Below are 22,033 nucleotides of genomic sequence, written 5' to 3'. Positions count from 1 at the left end.
TTTCTGTTTTATTCAAAGAAATCATCTTGTTCTTCTTGTTGTTCATCTTGTTTTTGTTCTGGAGCATCAATTTCTTCAGTGAGAACAGCTTTTTGGTTTCTCTCATTATCCAATCTAACGTTCTTTCCTTCTAATGCATCATCAATAGAGAATGGTAATTTTCCTTCTTCCATCAATTTTTCAACCTGTTTTCTAAATTCTCGTCTTCGTTCTTCAGTAATTTTTAAACCTTTAATGACATTTGGATCTGTTTGATCTTCATCATTTGGTGATGGATATAATGAAATATATTTTTCAGTTTTAGGAAATAAAATAACATATGCTAAATCTATTTCTCCATGTCTTAATTGTTTTCTAGCCTTTTTAATATCTTTCCTAACTCCTGCTTTAGAAATTTCTTCAAATTCTTTACGTAAATTTTTCAATTTCCTCACTGCTTTCTTTCTTTCAAAGAAACGAACCATATGATATTTTTTTGCTAATACTTTAGCTTTATTTTGAACTTGGGAATTTTGTAATTCAACCTTTAATGCTTTAAGGGCTCTATCATATTCAATTTTCTTGTCAGCAGGAAGATTTGGATTTTTCTTGATTAATCGCTCTATATCTCTTATCTTCTTTTTTATTTTGGCTGATCCTGATCCAATAGATTCTGCTACTTGTATGGGAGCTCCTCTAGATTTATGTCTGGGTTTCTTTGCTGCTTTTGGCATAATGAATAGTCTCTAAGTGTTTGGAAAAAGAAAGAGAAAAAGATAAAACAAACTTTAGAGATGAGATATAAATTGATTACAAAGGGAGAGAGGAAAAAAAAAAAAAATTATTACGCATCAATTTTTTTTTTCACTTACTTCTTGCTCACTCACTCACCACTTCAGAAAAAGAAAATCCAATTCAAAACCTCTTTGGTTGTCCAGCACAGATTCAAATTACAAAGCAATGGGTATACTTGAAAAAATTGCTCAAATTCAAGAAGAGTTATCTAGAACTCAGAAAAACAAGGCCACAGAATATCATATTGGTCTTTTAAAGGGGAAACTTGCTCGTTATCGTCGAGAATTATTGGAACCACAACCGGGTCAAGGATCTTCAGGTGGTGGTCAAGGATTTGAAGTGGCAAAGGCAGGAGACGCTAGAGTTTCTTTAATTGGGTTCCCATCTGTTGGGAAATCCTCATTTTTATCCAAAGTAACAAACACAAAATCAGAAGCAGCCAACTATGAATTCACAACTTTAACTTCAGTTGGTGGTATTTTGGAATATAATGGTGCCGAAGTGCAAATTGTTGATTTACCCGGGATCATTAAGGCTGCCTCTCAAGGTAAAGGTAGAGGTAGACAAGTTATTGCTGTATCGAGAACTTCAGATTTAATTTTAATGGTTTTGGATGCTACAAAAGGTGGTGATCAACGTGAAATATTAGAAAATGAATTAGAATCAATGGGTATTAGATTAAATAAAGAAAGACCAAATATTTCCATCAAAGTGAAGAAAACAGGAGGGGTTAAAATGAATTCAATTACACCACCAAAATATTTGGATGAGAAAATTGTCACTGCATTATTAAAAGATTATAAAATACACAATGCTGATGTATTAATAAGAGATGAAAATGTCACCATTGATGACTTTATTGATGTTATTAATGATCAACATATATCATACATCAAATGTTTGTATGTTTATAACAAAATAGATGCTGTTTCATTGGAAGAATGTGATAGACTTGCCAGAGAGCCAAATACAGTGGTGATGTCGTGTGAGTTGGATTTGGGTATTGAAGATTTGAAAGAAGAAATATGGCGTCAATTAGACTTGTTGAGATTGTATACTAAAAGAAGAGGGGTCCAGCCAAAATTTGATGATCCAATGGTGGTACGAAACAATAGTACTATATTAGAAGTATGTGATTCCATCCATAGAGATATGAAAAATCAATTCAAGTACGCATTGGTATGGGGTTCAAGTGCTAAGCATTCTCCACAGAAATGTGGGTTGACACATCCAGTTCATGATGAAGATGTTGTCCAAATTGTCACCAAGTGATTAGGTGGTTGGATTTATAGAATACTTTGAATATAGCACTTAAAACGAATAACTAATGAAATATTGAAGTTTGTAAAGGAAAGATTGTAGAAAAAAAAAAAAAAAAACCGAAAAATAACCGAAAAATTGAAAATCGCGTATTTTCACAACAACCAGAACACCATAAAGCATGAACAAGTACAGTGATTTACCAGATATTGACAATGAAGGCCAAGAAGTTTTTGAATCTTCAGATGTGGAAAGTGAGATAGAACTACCGATTGAAACTACAAATGATCCTGATGTAGAGGTCAGTTCCATTAATGTCGATCAATCGAAAGAACTTTTTGCTCGAAACGAGATTGTTGATACAACAGGTTTTGATTTTCTGGGAAACCTTTCAAGATTGAATGGATATAGTGTAACCCAAGTTGAAGAAACCACTGAGGAGAAACTTTCTAGAATATCAAGAGAATTGGAAGAAATTAAATTACAGGACCATCATACGGTCTCACAACAACCTGATCAATTATTGACAATACTATCAGAATTAAAATCGGAAAATACAATCATAAAACCTTTACGATCTGAACAGTTGAAGATAGATAGTTTATTTAAACACATTGAATCTGATACCCCAGTTGCATCTAAAAGTTTTGATCGTTTAATAGATTTGGAAAACAGGTTAAGTAAACTTGAATCAGTCGTGGGGACAGAAGATACAACCACTTCTGTCCAACTAACTATAAATGATCTTTCACGGAAAATCTCAATCGTTGAGAACCCAGAATATGATTTTGACAAAATTAGAAATGAAGTGGGAAAGCTTACTAAAGAATTAGAAGAATTAGATTTGAAAAGAAAAGTGTTAGATTTAGATGATGACAGTACAAAAACAATCACCAAACAAGATAAGATTGATGAATTGTATGAAAAATTACCCAATATCAATAAATACAATCAAGTTGCACCCATGCTATTAACTAGATTGAAAACTTTAAATAGCATACATCAAGAAATGAAGAATAATATTGATTTGTCTAATGGTATAGACCAAATATTGAATGATGTACAATTAGATTTGAAAAATTGGGATCAAACAATAACTAAATTAAATGAACGTATCAATGATTATGAAGACAATTTTGAAAAAAATTCAAAAACTGTACAAGAAAGAATTAGTGATTTAATATTAAAAGTAGATAGTTTATCCACTGACTAAGTTCAATATATAGAATAAATGTTTTCTTTCACGGTATTGGTTTCCGGTTAGTGGTTAAACACCACTTGCTCGCTAATGTTTTCCTCGTTTTGAATACCCCATTGGGAGAGATTTCAAAAATGATTTGTCGAAGCGAGAAAAGAAAAAAAAAAAAAAAAAAGAAAGGAATAAGAATATTCTTCATCCTCCTCCCATCAAGTATTTATTCATCCTTCTTTGTACTCCGCAAAAAGAAAATGGAATCATACATAAAAACATTGAATTTTCCTCCATAACCCTCCAATAACTTTTGTTTTTTGTTTCTTTCTTTTTTTCTTTTCTTTTCTTTCCTTCCTTCCTTCCTTTCTTGTTCTTTTTCACTTTCTTTTACTTCCCATTAATTTGACAATTTCAATAATACATATTCATCTAATGTTAAGATCAACAACTCGTAACACATTACGTTTGGCCACTAAATACGTTAAAATTTCACCAAATGTTGTTCGTCACACTTTACCAAAAGTGTCTGGTGTGAGATTTGCATCTCAATTGGCTCATGTTAAAACACCACCGAACTTACAAAATGAACCAGTTAAAAATTTCGGTTTTAAAGATACTAAAGATTGGGATTTATTAAGAGCATCCCTTACTAAATTTACTGATGAAGGTGTTTTGAAAGTCCCATTAGTTGTTGGCGGTAAGAAGATTTATCGTGATGAAACTAAAACCCAAGTAAACCCAGCTAAACATTCTCAAGTATTAGCTGATGTTTCACAAGCTACTCCTGAAGATATTATTGCTGCTATTGATGCTGCTAAAGCTGCTAAAGCTAAATGGGCAGAAACTTCATGGACTGATAGAGCAGCTATTTTTTTAAAAGCTGCCGATTTGATTTCTACAAAATATAGATATGATATGTTGGCCGCTACAATGTTGGGACAAGGTAAAAATGTTTATCAAGCAGAAATTGATTGTGTTGCTGAATTAATTGATTTTTTCAAATTTAATGTCAAATATGCTGAAGAAATGTATCAACAACAACCAATTCAAACTTCTCCTGGTGTTTGGAACCGTGCTGAATATAGACCATTAGAAGGGTTTGTTTATGCTGTTACTCCATTTAATTTCACTGCCATTGCTGCCAATTTGGTAGGAGCTCCTGCTTTAATGGGTAACACTGTTGTTTGGAAACCATCAGCTACAGCTGCATTATCTAACTACTTGTTGTTGACAATTTTAGAAGAAGCTGGTTTACCAGCTGGTGTTATTAACTTTATTCCTGGTGACCCTGTTGAAGTTACTGATATTGTTTTAAATGATAAAGAATTTTCTGCGTTACATTTCACTGGTTCAACCGATGTTTTCAAAAAATTGTATTCTAAAATTAGTGAAAATGTTTCTTCAGATAAATATCGTGATTTCCCAAGAATTGTTGGAGAAACTGGAGGTAAGAATTTCCATTTGATTCATCCAAGTGCTTCAATTAATCATTCTGTTTTATCTACATTAAGAGGAGCATTTGAATATCAAGGTCAAAAATGTTCTGCCACTTCAAGATTATACGTTGCTGAATCTTTATGGCCAGAATTCAAAGATCAATTAATTGGTGCCATGTCACAAATCACTATTGGTAATAGTTCCGAATCAGAAAATTTGAATACATTTATGGGACCAGTGATTCATGAACAAAGTTTCCAAAAATTATCTAATGCCATTGAACAAGCTAAATCAGATCCAGAATTAGAAATTATTGCTGGTGGTTCTTATGATAATACCAATGGATTTTATGTCCAACCAACATTAATCAAAACTACTAATCCAAACCATGAATTTTTGACTAAAGAATTTTTCGGTCCAATTTTAACTACCTATGTTTATCCAGATGATGAATTTGAAAACATTATCAAAAGTATTGATAGTATCACTAAATATGGTTTGACAGGTTCAATTTTTGCTAGAAATCGTGATGCTATTAGAATTGCTGAAGAAAACTTGAGATATGCTGCTGGTAATTTTTATATTAATGATAAATCCACTGGTGCTGTTGTTGGGCAACAATGGTTTGGTGGTGCTAGAGCTTCTGGTACTAATGATAAAGCTGGTAGTGGTAATATTTTATCTCGATTTGTTTCCATTAGAAATATTAAAGAAAATTTTTATGAATTGACTGATTTCAAATACCCATCCAATTATCAATAAATGGACTCCAAAAAAAAAAAAAAAAAAAAGGGGCGATAATATAGAGAATAACATTAGTTTACTACTTTATATAGTTAATGTGTGAATGTAAATATTTATATAAAAAAAAAAAAAAGGATATTTTTGAAAGCTATGAAAATTTATTTTTGAGTTGTTTTCAAAAAACAATTGCATCAATTGCATCAATTGCATTTTTAATATATAGTTGAAAGGATATTTAGAATATTATCATACTATTCTTTAAATTTATCTTTTTGGACCATAATTCATATATTGAGGTTGATATTGTGGCATATAAGGAGTTTGAGGCATTGGTGGTGGTGGTGGTGGTGGATGAGGTGGTGGAGGACGTGGTGGACCAGTAAATACTCTTCCTAATCCTCCACATACAGGACATAAATCCGTATCAAACAAAAAATGAACCATACCTTGTCCTCGACAATTACCACATAGTATTCCGCCTAATTCTGGTGATCCAGGGGCAACACGTTTAGCATTGGGGATAGGAGGACCCATAGTCAGAGGAATAAAAGTGGTACCACCAAAATAAGATGGTTGATAATTAGTATTAACAAATGAATAACTATTTCTTGGTCCAAATGATTCCCAACAATTTTGACATGTTTTACCATTTTTCAATTTATATCCAGTATTTCGACATTTACAACAATAATATCGTTTGGGATAAGTAAATGGTAAATTAGTTTGATTAGGATTATAAGCATTCTGATTTAAATAAAGTGTATCCCAACATTTATGACAAATATCACCATTTTTTTTATACCCGGAGTTTTTACATTTAGAACAATAATATCCTCGTTTATACGTAAATGGTAAGTTCAAATTGTTGGTATATAAGTTAGCATTTGAAGAAGAAGAAGAAGATGGAGGTGGAGGTTGTGGTCGGTTGGTTTGAGGTCTTGCTGGTGGAGCAGGTGGTTGTGATGATGACTGATTAGGTCTGGTGCTGTTGCTGTTGCTACTGCTACTGCTATTTACAGCCTCATCATAGGACGGAGGCAAATCAAAATCATTATTATTAGTCATGTTTGATCTTATGTTGGTTAAGGAATAGTGACATCCAAGTTAAAGAAGAAAAAGGATTGGTATGGGTATGTCTAACTTCTTGATCATGGGGGAAGGGGGGAAGGGAGGGGGATAGGGAGTTTAATTTTTTTTTTCCCCTTTCTTGCCGTTGGGTATGAGAGTTGGATAATAATGTGTGTATGACTTTGTTTATGGAGCACAAAATTTGTTATCGCGACTTTAAGAGAAATCCACATTAGTAGTCGTAAATTCAAAAACTGAAACAAGATTGTATACAAGTTAATGGGATAATCAAATAAACAACCTTACAGAATTATTGGTTGATAATTTATACAACTAGTCATTAGATTCTCTTATTGTATCCTATGCTTTGGTATGATCTTTGTCGAACTTTGTCTGGAAACAATTATAATTGCAATTTATACACGACCTATGGCGTTCAGAGTTGTGTGGTTGAAAGAAACCAAAAAAAAAAAAAAAAAAAAAAATTCACAACAGATCATTAACCCAAGATATATTTACAAGACATCAATTGATAGAAAAAAGTATTAATAATTAAAACATGATTTGGTTATCAGAAAGACAAAGTATGTTTTGAATTGAATTGAATTGAATTGAATTGAATTGGAGGTTGGGTTATTTTTGGTGTTTATATAATTTTCATTATTTACTAACACCATGTGTTATTTAGAATTTGGTGTGAGTTTTACTGCTGGGGGGATTTTCTTTTTCATATTTGGAATAATGACATTTTTTGATTCATCATTATTAGCACTTGGTAATTTATTATTTATAATTGGTATAACATTAATTATTGGACCACAACGTACAATTACATTTTTCAGTCGTCCAACAAAATTACGAGGAACAATTTGTTTTATATTAGGGATATTATTAATATTAATAAAACGAGCATTTATTGGATTTATTTTAGAAAGTTTTGGTATATTAGGATTATTTGGGGATTTCTTTGGTACAATTATTCAATTTTTAAGATCAATTCCTTATATTGGTGATGTTTTAAGTCATCCATTGATTGCCCCTACAATTGATAGACTAGCAGGAATAAGTAATACTTTACCAGTTTAAATGATGAAGCTTGGATATTGCATAAGGTAGGGAGGGTGGAAGTTAGATAAGGGGAAAATTGTTTGTTTTTTTTTTTATTTATTTTTCCCTCCTTGTACACTATTTACATTATTTGTATAATTAAAAGAGTTTGTAATATGTTTATTATTATAATCTATAATCTATAATCTATAATCTATTATTTAATGGAATTGAATTACCCATTAATTTATCTATTGTATCAAGTACCATATCACATTGTTTTAATGCATAATTTAAATCAATATTTGCATGAGGATCAATATTTGAATCTAACATTATTTGTAAATTATTTATAGTACAATTGACAAACTTTTTTGAAGAAAATTTAGGTATCCATAATATTTGTGATGGTAAATTCCCATTATGACATCTTGTACCTATGATATTTGAATGATAAATTAAAGAATTGATATTATGATGATTTCTTTTGGTATTAATCACTTTAATTCCTGGTATACTTTGATGTAGTTGCCTTTGATCAATATTTATATTTGGTGATATAAACAGGACTCGTCCAGAACGAAACATGACAAACCTAATTTTATTCATTAAATCAATGGGATGATATAATAGGGCAACATAATTTTTCGAATCAATAATAGTATTCATGATTTCTTTTATTGGTATATCTGGATTTGGTGAAATTGGTTGAATCAGAACCTTTCCTAAAGGAATAGTAAATTGTATCAAATAATTAATAAATTCTTGATTAGATAATTTAAAGTTATTTAATGTTGATATTCCACACCAAGGTTTAGTATGTAAAGATTGTGATATTTCATTTTCAATGATTATAATTTTCAAATTCCTTAGATGATGATATTTGAAGTATATTGATAATGCTAATATATAAGCAGTAAATGTACTCAGATGATCTATTATGATATTTGTCATATCTGAATTAATAAACAACAAAGAAAGTTCAGTTTGTAAATGTTGGTGGAGAAGTCATACATCAACCCAGTTATAGATTAAGGTTTATCTTTCTAGAGCGCGCCTTATTAAGGCTTGCTCGAAATTGCTTGTTTTATTTTTTTTATTTTTTCTTTCAAACTCATTTCAATAGATGAGTAATGAATCATTAACTTAATTTTTCCAATAATTCAATATCCATCCTTACCACCCCACCTTCCCTAGTCATGTCCAGACGAACAGAAATAAAACAAAAACAAGAACTTCAAGCACGATTCCAATTAGCTATATCTGCTAATCATCAAAAGGCATTAAATTGGTTACCACCATTGAAATCTGCTGCTGCTGCTGCTACCACCACCACCAGTGCATCATCAAACTCCAATGACATTAATTCTTCCACTTCAGATGATTCATTTATGGATTTACAAATTATACCTCAAGGATCAAGTTTATCGAAATTGGATAATTTACAAAAAATTGGTGATTTTATAAATTCTAAAGATATAACAAAAATGAAACAATCAACAACAACAATAACAACAAATAGGGCACCAAAATCAAAACCAATGTTGGCATTAATGAATAAGATGAGAGATAATAATAGGAAAAATATTAGACAAACCCATCATCATCATCATCATAATCATCAACAATCAACATCGAATATAAATAAAAATAAAAATAAAAATAAACCTGTGATACCGAATAAATCAAAACCATCACTACAAAATTACAATGCTAATGAGAAAGATCAAGATGAAGATGAAGATGATGATGATGAGGATAGTCGAGCTATGAGGTCTAGAACTGTTAAAAAGGGGTCAAGTCTATTACTTGAGAATAAATTGAATAGGCACAATAATAATAATAATAATAATAATGGTACGAAAATGAAAAAAAATAATATACGTCCATTTTAAAAACCTTATTTATAACAACAACAACAACAACAACAACAAAAGGTATTACATCTCTAATAATAATGATAAGGTTTGCAAATCAATTTTCTCAATAATGATGATGATGATGAATAAATATTGTTCTTGTAGAAAGTTTCAATTTCAATTTTAATTTCAGTTTCAGTTTCAGTTTCAATTTCTTTTCTTTGCTAAGCCCACGAGTTGGAAAAAAAAGAATAAGAATAAGAATAAGAATAAGAATAGATTGTTGTTCTTGTTCTTGTTCTTGTTTATTCTTTCCTTCTTGTGAGAGATTGATTGATTGATTGATTGTCTTTCTAGAAAAAAAAAAAAAAAAAAAAAAAAAAAAAAAAGAAGAAGAAGTTTCTTATTCTTTCCTTATGGGTAGTGGTTAAATTATTGTTTTGTCCGTCTATTTTAGCTTTGTTCTTTAATTCTTTACTTTTTGTTATTCTTATTCTTATTCTATTTTATTCTTATTCTTATTCTTGATGAATTTGGTTTTTCCCAAAAAAAAAGCCTCCTTTCAATTTCTTGCAGTTACGTTTTGTTCGTTTATTGTTTTGTATCTCTTTTTTTTTTTTTTTGTTTCTTGACACATAATGGCGATGATATATAATGATAATAAATAATGATGATGATGGTTATGGTTAATACAGATTAAAAAGGTTGAAGATTACATTTTACACAATACACTTTACAAATCAAAACCATAATCATAACCATTGCTATTTCCCATTTGTTTTTTGTTTTTTTTTTGTTTTAGTTTTTTTCGTTTTTTGTTGTTGTGTATTGATTAAAGTCTGTCAATATGATGTAATTAAACTTAAGTCTATATACGTAAACCCTGTTACTCAATTACTTTGTTACTTTGTTACTTTGTTACTCTGTTTCATGGTTTCATGGTTTCTTTTCTTCCGCTACCAAAAGAAACTGCGAAAAAAATAAAACTAATTTTGCACAAAATTAATCAACAACAACAAGAAAAGAGAAGAAGTAATTTACAATTGAACCCCTCCCTCCCCCCCTTTTATTTATGCCACCATGGTTAATTTTATAGAAGTGGTTAATACTTTTGGTCCCATATTTGTTATTGTTGTTGTTGTTGTTGTTGTTGTTTTTGGATGTAAGTCTATTCTTATTTCTTAGTTGGTTGTTTTTTTTCTTTTTCTTTTTTTGGTCTGGTTTTAAAAAGGAATGAATGAATGTTGTTGTTGTCAAGATTTTCAAACAAACAAAGTATTAACTTTACAAAATTCGATTTGGAATAAAGTTATAGTTGGGTTAAATATAAAACTTGGTATCCAAAAAAAAAAATAATAAAAAAAAAAAAAATGTGACAAATAACCAAGACATTTTCCCTTCCCTTCCCTTCCCTTTGGTCCATCCATCCATCTCTCCACCACCAACACCAATATCAAACACGTTCAAAAAAAAAAAAAAAAAAAAAAATTAAAAAGAACCTCATTTCGGTAAATCATTAAAAAAGAATTCCAAATTATTTTTCACATTTTACATTTTACGTTTTTTACATTCTACGTTTTACGCTTTCGTTTTTTGTGTTTAAAACCCTTTTGGTGAAAGTAGAATTTGTTTGTTTGTTTGGTTCATTTTTTTTGCTTCATTCGTCCAAAACAAACAATCAAGTATCACATAATCCCCAAATGATATTACCCTAAAAATATCATCATTACTGTTATTACTTACTTATCGTCAAACAAACTATGTTGGGTTGTACTTCTTTTTTTTTTTTTTTTTTAAAGGTCAATGGGTTATGGTGTTATGGGGTTATGATAATAAATAGAAGGACGGGAAGACGAATAATGAAACGCATAATGAGTTAAATCTCAACAACAACGATATTAACTTATTGATATATATGCATATATGCATATATATATATATATAACGGGACACAATACCGATTGCTTTGCTACGCTATGCTATGCTATGCTATGTATGATGTTTAATAAACGCCTCCTCCTCCTCCTCCTTATAAGGTGATAAATTACATAAAACGGTTTAAATTAATTTATTTATTTATGCAATTGTATACCGAATAAATGAATATAATATAATATAATATAATATAATAATTCCACAAATGGATTTCTTTATGAAAGAAAAAAAAAAATTTAATAATAATAATAATAATATTGACTCAAAAGTGAAACAAACAAGAAGAAGAAAGTGGATGAAATAAATAATAGCAATTCATTTCATTTTATTTCATTGCAATCACGGGATAATAAAATCAAAATCAATTGGTATATCCGTTCCTTCTTTTTTTTTTTTTTCTTCCATACCATACCATACCATACCATACCATGTCAATTCATAATTTGATAAAATCAGAAAGATATATTGAATAATTATTTCTCAATTCATACTTTCTTACTTTCTATCTAATCTATTTTTGGTTTATATTTAGCAATTTTTTTTTTATCTCTACGTATAAAACTCTAATAACAATATAATATACAATGATCACTATCAATATCATCATCATTATCAATATCATCAATATCATCATCACTCTTCGGCCTATACCTACCTACCTCTATCTATCCACCACCAGTACTACTACTATTATTACTACTGGTGGTACTATTCTCTTCCTCGGTGATAATTGATGATTTATATAATGGTGGTGGTGGTGGTGGTGGTGGTGGTGGTGGTACATAACCTTGATTTGGCAATAATAATGACGTCACCGAGACTTTTTTATTATTGTTATTGTTATTGGTCCCACTATTTTGTTGTTGTTGTTGTTGTCGAGAAATTGGTGAATTTGACACTTGTCTATGATCTGTACTTGTAGTTGTAGTTGTAGAAGAAGAACAAGGTACTAATGAATGAATATTTGTATCATTAGTAATGACAACAGAGTTTTGATTTTGTGATTCATTTTCATGTTCTGGTTCTGGTTCTAAATGTTGTTGTTGTTGATGATGTAAAAGTGAAGACAATTTTGGTGATATTGTACTGATACTATTATTACTATTACTATTGTTATTACTATTGTTATTGCGATAATTTATTGAATTTAATATTGATAAATTATTAGTATTAGTATTACTAGAGGAAATTGATGATAATGATGATTTTTTTGAAGATAAACCTGAAATTGATAATGATGATATTGATGATTGAGAAGTTGTTCTTGATGATCCAGAATTAGAATTAAAATTTGAATTTGAATTAAAATTTGAATTTGAATTTATTTTAGGTATAGTAACAATAGTTGTATTAAGTTCTTTTGATAAATTATTACTATTATTATTACTATTATTAATATTGTTGTTGTTGTGGTTATTAATTGAATGAAATTCAAATATTGAAGGTCGTAATCTTTCTTGTAAAGAATTTGAAAATATTGAAAATTTTTTCGATCCAAAATTATTAATATTAATACTTGTTGAATTTCTTGAACCAGAATTGTTACCAATATCAACGTCACCATTACCATTGCCAATTATCATTGTTGGTGATCCTGATACTGATACTGATCTTGATCCTGTATTACAAGTCATCAATGGTGATGCAATTTTAGGTAATCTTCCATTTTGTGTTAATGGAGTTCCATTAAACAATTGTTGTTGCTTTTGTTGTTGCTTTTGTTGTTGCTTTTGTTGTTGTTGTTGTTGTTGAATATTATTGTTTATTCTTAAAGATATATCAAATGGATTAGAAGAACCAATTATTGATACAGAACGATCAATAACTGAAGGTGGTGGTAATGTAATTATTGAATTAGTTGTAGTTGTAGCTCTAGTTGTAGATGTAGATGGTGATGGTGATGGTGATGATTTCAAATTATTTTCTTTATTAGTTAATATTGATATAATAGAATTGGAATTGTTTTGTTGAATGGTTTTAGATGATCGTTCAGAATTACAATTAGAATTACAATTAGAATTAGAATTACAATCAACTTGTATTAATGGATCAAACATTAATGATGGATTTCTTGGTTTTAAATTATTAATTTTTTCATTATTTTCATTATTTTCATTAATTTCATTATGCCAAATTTTCCTAAATTTTAAATATGAATTTTGTTCATGTACTGCTACTGCTGCTGAATTTGATAATGAATTTGATGATGATGAGGAAGATGATGATGGTCTTGATAAATTACCATTAATTTTTGTTGCTATAGTAATTGGGGTGGTTTGTAATTGTGTATGATTATGATTATGATTATGAATTGTATCTTTTGGTGGTGCTGGTGGTTCTGGTGGTGGTGGTGGTGGTGGTGTTGTAGAATAATGTGGAATTGGTTGATAAATTAAAGATCCTGAATGAGATTCTTGAAGTTGTTGAGGTTGTGTTCCTGAAAGTGGTTGAGGATATGGATTTTGTCGATATTGTAATTGAGGAATATATTGTTGTGATTGAGATTGAGATTGAGATTGATCTAGTGATGATGGTGCTAGTGCTGGTGGTGCTGGTGCTGGTGGTGCCGGTATTTGTTGAACAAAAGATCCTGGTTGATGAGGTGTAGGTACTGGTTGTATTATTGTTTGTTGGTAATCGAATAATGCATTTGTTGGTTGTAGCGGTTGTTGTAGTGGTTGCATATGATAATTATTATACTGATGATATTGAGGAGTAGCAATCACTTGTTGTTGTTGTTGTTGTTGTTGTTGTGGTGGTAGTGGTGGTAGTGGCGGTTGATAATACATTGGTGGTTGATTTTGATTGTTATAAAATGGTTGAACTTCAATTGGAGTCCCCATTGAATAATCTTGATATATTAATTGTGGTTGATTTATAAAAGGATTGGATAATAATGGATGATGAATAGTTTCAGAATATGTACCAAGTCTTGAATTATGATTAGAACTTGATCTTCGTTTTATATAAATCAATGAATTTTCATCACCACGTTTAAATCTTCCACTCAGATGTTTAAATTCCCAAACTGGTGGTACATCTTTGTTACTACTACTACTACCACTGTTGTTGTTGTTGTTGTTGTTGATTGTAGAATAAGTATTGGATGATGGATCACTAACTTTATGAAAACCATACATATGAAGTTGACGAACAAAACTTGCAACATTACCATGTTTAAAATATTGAGTTAAACAATTAGCAAATTCTTTCCCTGGACATAAAGCAAAAGTATTTTCTTCACCATTACTATTAGTCCACCAAATTAAATGATTTAAAGATGGATCATGTAACATGGTATATAATTTATGAACAAAAGCGTTCTTCTTAATTCTAGGATCACCAGGATTTTTTTTTTTACTCATATTATTGTGTTATAAGTATTAGGGTATTAGGGTAATAGGGTAATAGGGTATATGTACAAGTTAATTTGAGGATAATTTAAGATAATATTGAAATATCTTTACTTTGTTTTTTGATTAATATGAGGAAATCAAAAACTGAATACTAATAATAATTATAATAATAATAATATGAATGGTTTCTAGTTCTAGTCTAATAATTAATTGCAAAAAAAAAAAGGGGGGAACGAAAAGTATTAGTAATGTTATGATATTGATTGAATTTACTCAAATTAAAATGGAAATGGAAATGGAAATGGAAAGTTCTAATTTTGCAGGTGTTTGTTTTTTGAATATGAATTAAAAACACATGAATAAATAAAACCCACAAAAAGGATCAAGACCTGGAAAAAATAATAATAATAATAATAATAAAAAAAAGCCCTCTTGCAACAACAACTGAAAAAAAAAAATAAAAAATGGGAATAATAATCCAATTTACTTTCAACAATTAAAGATTGAATAAATATTAATATTAATATTAATATAAAAAAAAATTAATTCAATCCAATCAAAAAAGGGAAGGATGGAGGATAGATGATGGATGATGATGGGAATATAAATATATACTTCTTCCCTTTAGTTCTTTTTTTTTTTTGTTTAGATTTTAATTTAAAATAACAAAAATTTCCAAAAACCAAAGATAAGTATTTATTGAAATAAAATAATGAAATATTGATAAAAAGGAATTTCCAATCAACTAATATATATATATATATCAAACAACAATTATAATTTCCACAAACAAAAAAATAGAAAAAAAAGGGGGGGGGGGGGGAGAAGGAGTGAAAACCAATTAAGTAATTAAGTAATTAAGTAATTAAGTAATTTGGACTTTATCAAAAATCAATCCAAAAACAAAAAACAAAAACCAAAAAAACAAATTTTTTTTTGCAATTGGAATTGAAAATTATGAAATATCAAAAATATAAGAACAATAAGAACAATAAGAAGAATAAGAAGAATAAGAACAATAGAATCAATCTGTTTCAACAATTATTCCTTTCTTTCTTTTCCTTTCTTTCTTTTCTTCTTTCTTTCCTTTCTTTTCTTCTTTTGAATGAATGAATCAATGAATCAATGATTGTTTATTTGTTTAAAAAAAGAACCCTTTTTAAAGAATCTAAATTAAATTTTTTTTTAAAAAAAAATTTAAAAATTTTAAAATTTATAAATATGAAAAAATTTCAAAGTTTCAAAGTTTCAAAGTTTCAACTAATGATGATAAAACCAAAAGAAGAATAATAAACTTAATAAATTTAACAATCAAATATATATATATATTATATTCTTTAAATTTGATTTTTTTTTTGTTTTTGGTCCTTTAGTTCAAGATTTTCTTCTTTTCTTTCTTTCTTTTCCTTTCTTTCCTTTCTTTGTAAAAATAAATATTTTATACCTAAACCTATTATTAAGTTTTGAAAAAAATTTTAAAAATTTTAAAATTTTTAGAATTTGTTATTGTATTATTTGTTTCAAATAATCTTGAAAAGAATCCACAAGTGAGGAGCAGGAGGAAGAAAGTAGTAGTAGTAGTAATATTGGTGGAACTTCTGGTGGTGGTGGTGGACCGAATATTAAAAAAAAAAAGGGTTTAAAAGTATAATCTAGTTGTTTCCTTCTAAAAACTTTATTGTCTATCTTATTCGTAATTGTTTCCCTTTTTTTGTTTTCTTTTTTTCTTTTTTGCTTTTTCTTGTTAAATAAAAGAATAATTTTGAAACAAAAAAGTCCAATATAATCAATAATAATCAATAATAATCAATAATAATTAATAATAATTAATAATAATTAATGATAAATTTGACAGATTATTATAGTTAATATCTTGATTAGTTTTGTTAATGTGTAAAATAAAAAAGTGAAACTCTTTTTTTTTTTCTTTTTCTTTTTCTTTTTCCCCCAAATAAATATAATTATCAATTATATAACGTAGAATATAGTGAGTGAGTGGGGGGGCGGTGATCAACAACAACACGAGGCGGCGGGGGGGCGATGACGATGATTATGATGATGATGATGTAGGTGTTGGTGTAGGTGTAGGAGGGTTATAATTTGGATGTGATGCAGATTTATAGAAAAGTAACAAACCAAATTAAATTAAATTATAAATTATAAATTATAAAAAAAGGTTTAACTTCTGGTGTATATCTCTCCTGAATAGATGTGATTATAAACTAATGTTAAACCAAAGTAGTTCTAGTTCTAGTTCTAGTTCTGTTTGTTTTTTTTTTTTGTCTATTGATTGGAATTATCACTAAAACTTGTTAATGGTTTTGGTAGTCCTATTAGTATTGTTTGAAGGTAAATTAAAAACAATATATATTGTAAAAGTATTTTTAAGGGGTGGTAGGAGTAAAGGAAGAAGTTGAGAAGAAAGGAATATTTTGAGATATTTTAAGTCTATTTTATATTAATTTGTTTTTATCCTATAAATATATATATTATATATTACCTGTATGAGTATGTAAGGCGAGACAGAGACAGATATGGCGAAAACAATAAGGAAAAACTCAGGTTGAAAGGTTGAGAATAATAATAACAATAACAATAATAATAATAATAATAATAATAACCAATGCATGATGTACAAGTTTGTACAACATCAACAACATCAACATCAACATCAACATTAACAACCAGTAGAGATATGGCATGCATGTATGTATGTATGTATGGATGCAATAATATCCTAAACGGAAATTATACATAGATACACATAAATACATATGACTATATTTTACTCTAGGCTCATTAACAAAATAGTCAATGCAAGTCATTTTATTTTATTTTATTTTATTCAATTTTTAGTATTTAGTATTTAGTATTTAGTATTTAGTTTTTAGTATTTAGTTTAGGCAAAAAAATAAAAAAGAAATTGTTGTTATGTTTCAATAAAAAAATAGTACAAATCCATTTGCATCATCATCATCATAAATCAGAACATTAAACATTAAACATTGAACATTAAACATTGACCAAAACGAAAATAAACCCATTCAAGATTTCACAAAAAACAGAAGAACAATACGTCAAAAAGAAAATGTTGAACACAAGAATAGTAAATAGTAAATGGTACATAGTAAATGGTACATAATACATAATACATAGTACATAATGCATAATACATAGTACATAGGAAGAGCAGAGAGAGAGAAGAGAAGAGAAGGTGAAAGAAATTCATTCACTTAATTGTATTCAATTAAATTAAATTCTATTCGAATAAAACTGAAGAGAGAATAAAATAACAAAAACGGTTAAATAATATTTTGTGTCAAAATAAGAAAATAAGAAAACGAAAAAAGAAAAAAGAAAAAATTAAAACATTTATTTTTAGTCTTCTCTTTCTCTTTCTCTCTTTTCTTTCTTTATAATATTTCAAAAAAAAAAAAATAGTCACATATAACGTATAATGGATTATTCTATAATATCATGTTATTTCTTTCTTCTTTCCTTCCTTTCTTTCCTTCCTTTCTTCCTTCCTTCCTTCCTTTCTTCTTTTGTTTTCTGTCAATATTTATTATATATTTTTTGATATTGTTTTTCTTTCTTTCCTTTTTTTTCAATTTTCAATTTTCGCCAAATTTCGCCAAGTTTCGCCAATTTTTTTTTTCTCTTTTTTTTCTCTTTTCTTAATTGATTGATTTTATCATTATTCTTTAAAATTATTTCAGAAATGGTTTCAATTCAGTTCTACTTATTCATGTTCAGAATGTATTTCACAAATTGTTGATAGTTTTTTTTTTTTTTTTGGGGAGATGAAAATTTATGTATGTATGTATGTATGTATGTATGTATGTATGGCGTTACCCCCTTACATTACAGTTTGTTTTTTTTTTTGTTTGTTTGTTGTCGAAAAGGAAAAATTTTGTTTCACAAATACTTTTTTTTGGTTTTGGTTTTTGGTTTTGGTTTTCCAGGTTTGACTCTAATTCTAATTCTCCTACTGCTCTGCTTCTCCTTCTTCTTCTTCTTCTTATCCTTCTTCTTCTGGTGTATAAATATATATGTATATTGTTATAGGCCAGTAATAATAACAACAACAACAACACTTTATGAATGATTGCAAAAAAAAAAAAAACAAAACAGAACCGAATATTTTTAGCGCCTCTAAACACAATACAAAATAATAATACTAAAATAGACTATTCAACCCGCCGTTCATCATCATCATCATCATCAGTTTAACCTCGGATACAGGAAATAACTAATTCTTCGAATCTGTAATATTAATAATATTATTAATATTAATAATATTCAATTTTTGTGTTTTCTTATTGTTTTATTTGCTTTCTTTGTTTTATTGTTTTATATTGACCTTTTTGTCATTTATTCGTTTTCCATATTTTACAGTCTCTTTTTTTTTTACTTTTCTTTTTCTTTTTTCTTTGAAGAGTACAAAAAAATAAATACAATTTCTGTATCAAAAATAACAAAGAACTCTTCTTATACTTATACTTATACTTATACTTATACTTTATATTCCTTTTTGATCTTTTAGTTTTTTTTTTTTTTCAAATTAAGAACAATAATTTAATTGAATGTACAAACACTAAACTAAACTAAACTAAACTAAACTAAAAAAAGACAAAAGACAAAGGACAAAAGACAAGAGAGAAATAACAATCGGATAATGTTTTTAGCCTCGTCCTTATATATACGTATATGTATCTATATTCTCCTACCAGTAGTAATAATAGTAAATAGGAGACGTCAGATCTTCTTTATTGTTTATTCTTGTTCTGCCTTTCCTTTTCCTTTTCCTTTTCCTTTAACAAAAAAAAAAAAACAAATATACAAAGTAATAAGATATAAGAAATAACAACAATAAATTGATTATTGATTCTATTTACTCAACTAATTTACATTTTCTTTCTAACCTCTAATTGTTGTAAAATATATATTATGTGAAAAAGATTATTGGTGAACTCTTTTTCTTTTTCTTTTTCTTTTTTACAAACTTTCTCCTATGTATTTACTGAGGTAAATATAAATGGATATATATATATATATATATAGTGATGGTATGTATTTGTTCTGTTCTGTTATTTGATATTGTTCAAATCCCTTTGTATTAGAAAGACTTTTTTTCTTGTTGTTGTTGTTGTTGTGCAGATTGCTTCTTACTTTGTTTGCAATATATATATATATAACATACCCAACAATTCGCCACCTCCCCCCTCCCCCCCCCCGCCCCTGTTCACTCCTTCACTCCCTTCTCTTCTCTTCTCTTCTCTTCTCTTCTCTTCTCTTCTCTTTTTTTGTTCGTAATAACAACAATACTAACAATATATTCACTATCTTATTTAGATATATGTTGTTTTGTTTTTTGTTTTGTTTTGTTTGTGTTAAAATCCATTTTTAGTAGTAGTGGTGGGCCTGGGGCAGTGTGTTTATATTACATTATCAGCTCATGATTTTAATTCTTCTGAATTAATTCTGAATTAATTCTGAATTCTGAAATGTTATATTATATCTTTGTTTGTTAATTTGAAGTTTTTCTTTCTTTCTATTGTGGTATGATTTCAAAGAAAAAAAAAAAAAATTTATACTAATTTAATTGATCTAATCTAAACTAATCTAAACTAAACTAAACTAAAATGAATAATGTTATTATTGACTGCAATAATTTTTAATCTATTTTTGCTTTGTTATAATATTACAAATCAGAGAAAATGATAAAAGAAATCTTTATTATTATTATATATATCTAATATATTGGAAATTACTCGATTTGGTCTGTGGTGGTGTTGGTCTGTGGTCTGTGGTGGGTGATGATGGGAGGACTGACCTTAAATCTTTTTTTTTTTTTTTTATTTTGACAGTATTCTTGGCATAAATTTTGGTCCGTTGCTTATTTTTTTTTTTTTCTTTTTTTTGATTCTCCTAATATTACTTTTATTCTTTATATATTGTTTTCTTTATATCTTATTCTATTCTATAAGTATAAAGTAGTAATCAATTACGAATCTTTAATTAACTTTCTTACATATTTTAAACTTATTAATTCATTTTTTTTTTATGGGGGGTGGGAGGGAAACTAAAATTTAATGTATTGGTATTGTTATGTATTTTATTGTATTGTAATTATTCTAAAATAAAAACTCCACATACTATTAGTTCTAATTCTAATTCTAGATCTAGTTTTACGTCTATGCTACCAAATATATTTATAAAGTAAACTAAACTAAACTAAAACAAACAAACGAACAAATATAAACCATAAACCATAAACCATAAAACTTGAAACAAATAATAATGATTGATACAAACTAAATCAACTCAACTCAAATCAAATCAACTCAAATCAAATTTAACAATTAAAAAAAAAAAAAAATTAGATTTATATGCGTTTACTACATTGATTATTATTGTATTGGTATTATTATTATTATTATTATTATTATTATTAATTATGTTGGTAATTTTTTTTCAATAAAAATATATCTATATCCAAGAAACAAAAAAAAAAAAGAATACAAAAAAAAACCAAAAAAAAAAACTTAATACACAAAATTTATTGTTTTTATTTATTCTTATGGCCAATACTCTAGAAACAAACAATAAAATAAATAATGGGTCATGATAGTAGTAAAGAAAGAAAACTAATAATAATAATAATCATAATCATAATAATAATAATAATAATAGTAATCATAATAATAATTCTTTTTAGAGTGTGGTGAACCCAGCCATAGGGTTTATAGATGAACAATTAATAATAATAATAATAATAATAATAGGTGATGGTGATGAAAAAGAAGAAAGAAGAAAGAAGTAACAACGAAACAAGGAAACAAGGAAAAGAATTTTTCTTTATCTAATCTATTTCCTTCCTTCCTCGTCCTGAAGTTTTCTTTTAATAATTATTCAATCTTTTATTGTCTGTTATGTTTTTCTATTGCAGTGATAAATTCATAATCATAATATTATAATTATAATTATTATTATTATTATCAGTTGTAGTAGTAATGTCAAACAACAACAACCATTAACCATCATTTCCCCAACAATGATATTTTATTCTATCTCTTCGTTCTTGGAAAGAAAAAGAAAAAAAAAAAAAAGTATTTCAATGATATTCAACTCCTATTTTCTCTTTCTTTCCTTCCTTCCTTCTTTCCTTCTTTCCTTCCTTCCTTCCTTTTTTCCTTCCTTCATTCTTTTGTTTATTTAGTTTATTGTTTTGAATAGTCTATACTTGATCTAATATTGAAATAAGAAATTTTTTTTTCTTTCTTTTTTTTTTTTTTTTTTTTTATTTCGGTCCTTACTTTACTACTTTACTACTTATTTATTCATTCATTCATTTATTC

At 27.9% G+C, this 22,033-nt stretch overlaps 9 protein-coding genes across 9 annotated transcripts; 5 read left to right on the top strand and 4 right to left on the bottom strand. All coding sequences in view use genetic code 12, as the record gives it.

Moving 5' to 3' along the window:
- Nucleotides 1–8: 8 nt before the first annotated feature.
- Nucleotides 9–713, bottom strand: CD36_54510 (uncharacterized protein ygr272c homologue, putative; the record flags this gene model as incomplete). The annotated part of the gene is made up of 1 exon (XM_002420700.1): nt 9–713. One exon carries the CDS (start codon nt 711–713, stop codon nt 9–11), a length of 705 nt encoding a protein of 234 aa, XP_002420745.1.
- Nucleotides 714–939: 226 nt separating this feature from the next.
- CD36_54500 (uncharacterized GTP-binding protein, putative) lies at nt 940–2,046 on the top strand (the record flags this gene model as incomplete). The annotated part of the gene is made up of 1 exon (XM_002420699.1): nt 940–2,046. One exon carries the CDS (start codon nt 940–942, stop codon nt 2,044–2,046), a length of 1,107 nt encoding a protein of 368 aa, XP_002420744.1.
- A 169-nt stretch (nt 2,047–2,215) lies between these two features.
- Nucleotides 2,216–3,247, top strand: CD36_54490 (subunit of the dynactin complex, putative; the record flags this gene model as incomplete). Its single annotated transcript, XM_002420698.1, has 1 exon — nt 2,216–3,247. The coding sequence occupies one exon, from the start codon at nt 2,216–2,218 to the stop codon at nt 3,245–3,247; it is 1,032 nt and encodes a 343-aa protein (XP_002420743.1).
- A 411-nt stretch (nt 3,248–3,658) lies between these two features.
- Nucleotides 3,659–5,425, top strand: CD36_54480 (delta-1-pyrroline-5-carboxylate dehydrogenase, mitochondrial precursor, putative; the record flags this gene model as incomplete). The annotated part of the gene is made up of 1 exon (XM_002420697.1): nt 3,659–5,425. One exon carries the CDS (start codon nt 3,659–3,661, stop codon nt 5,423–5,425), a length of 1,767 nt encoding a protein of 588 aa, XP_002420742.1.
- A 246-nt stretch (nt 5,426–5,671) lies between these two features.
- On the bottom strand, nt 5,672–6,472 carry CD36_54470 (uncharacterized protein ygr268c homologue, putative; the record flags this gene model as incomplete). Its single annotated transcript, XM_002420696.1, has 1 exon — nt 5,672–6,472. One exon carries the CDS (start codon nt 6,470–6,472, stop codon nt 5,672–5,674), a length of 801 nt encoding a protein of 266 aa, XP_002420741.1.
- Nucleotides 6,473–7,034: 562 nt separating this feature from the next.
- On the top strand, nt 7,035–7,561 carry CD36_54460 (Golgi transport protein, putative; the record flags this gene model as incomplete). The annotated part of the gene is made up of 2 exons (XM_002420695.1): nt 7,035–7,059; nt 7,164–7,561. The coding sequence occupies 2 exons, from the start codon at nt 7,035–7,037 to the stop codon at nt 7,559–7,561; spliced, it is 423 nt and encodes a 140-aa protein (XP_002420740.1).
- A 168-nt stretch (nt 7,562–7,729) lies between these two features.
- Nucleotides 7,730–8,476, bottom strand: CD36_54450 (conserved hypothetical protein; the record flags this gene model as incomplete). Its single annotated transcript, XM_002420694.1, has 1 exon — nt 7,730–8,476. One exon carries the CDS (start codon nt 8,474–8,476, stop codon nt 7,730–7,732), a length of 747 nt encoding a protein of 248 aa, XP_002420739.1.
- A 245-nt stretch (nt 8,477–8,721) lies between these two features.
- On the top strand, nt 8,722–9,417 carry CD36_54440 (conserved hypothetical protein; the record flags this gene model as incomplete). The annotated part of the gene is made up of 1 exon (XM_002420693.1): nt 8,722–9,417. One exon carries the CDS (start codon nt 8,722–8,724, stop codon nt 9,415–9,417), a length of 696 nt encoding a protein of 231 aa, XP_002420738.1.
- Nucleotides 9,418–11,981: 2,564 nt separating this feature from the next.
- HSR1 (heat shock factor (HSF)-type DNA-binding protein, putative) lies at nt 11,982–14,681 on the bottom strand (the record flags this gene model as incomplete). The annotated part of the gene is made up of 1 exon (XM_002420692.1): nt 11,982–14,681. One exon carries the CDS (start codon nt 14,679–14,681, stop codon nt 11,982–11,984), a length of 2,700 nt encoding a protein of 899 aa, XP_002420737.1.
- Nucleotides 14,682–22,033: the final 7,352 nt, after the last annotated feature.

The sequence above is a fragment of the Candida dubliniensis genome, chromosome 5 (assembly GCF_000026945.1).
Source record: "Candida dubliniensis CD36 chromosome 5, complete sequence".
Lineage (NCBI taxonomy): Eukaryota > Fungi > Ascomycota > Pichiomycetes > Serinales > Debaryomycetaceae > Candida > Candida dubliniensis.
This window is presented reverse-complemented; position numbering and strand designations above follow the sequence as displayed.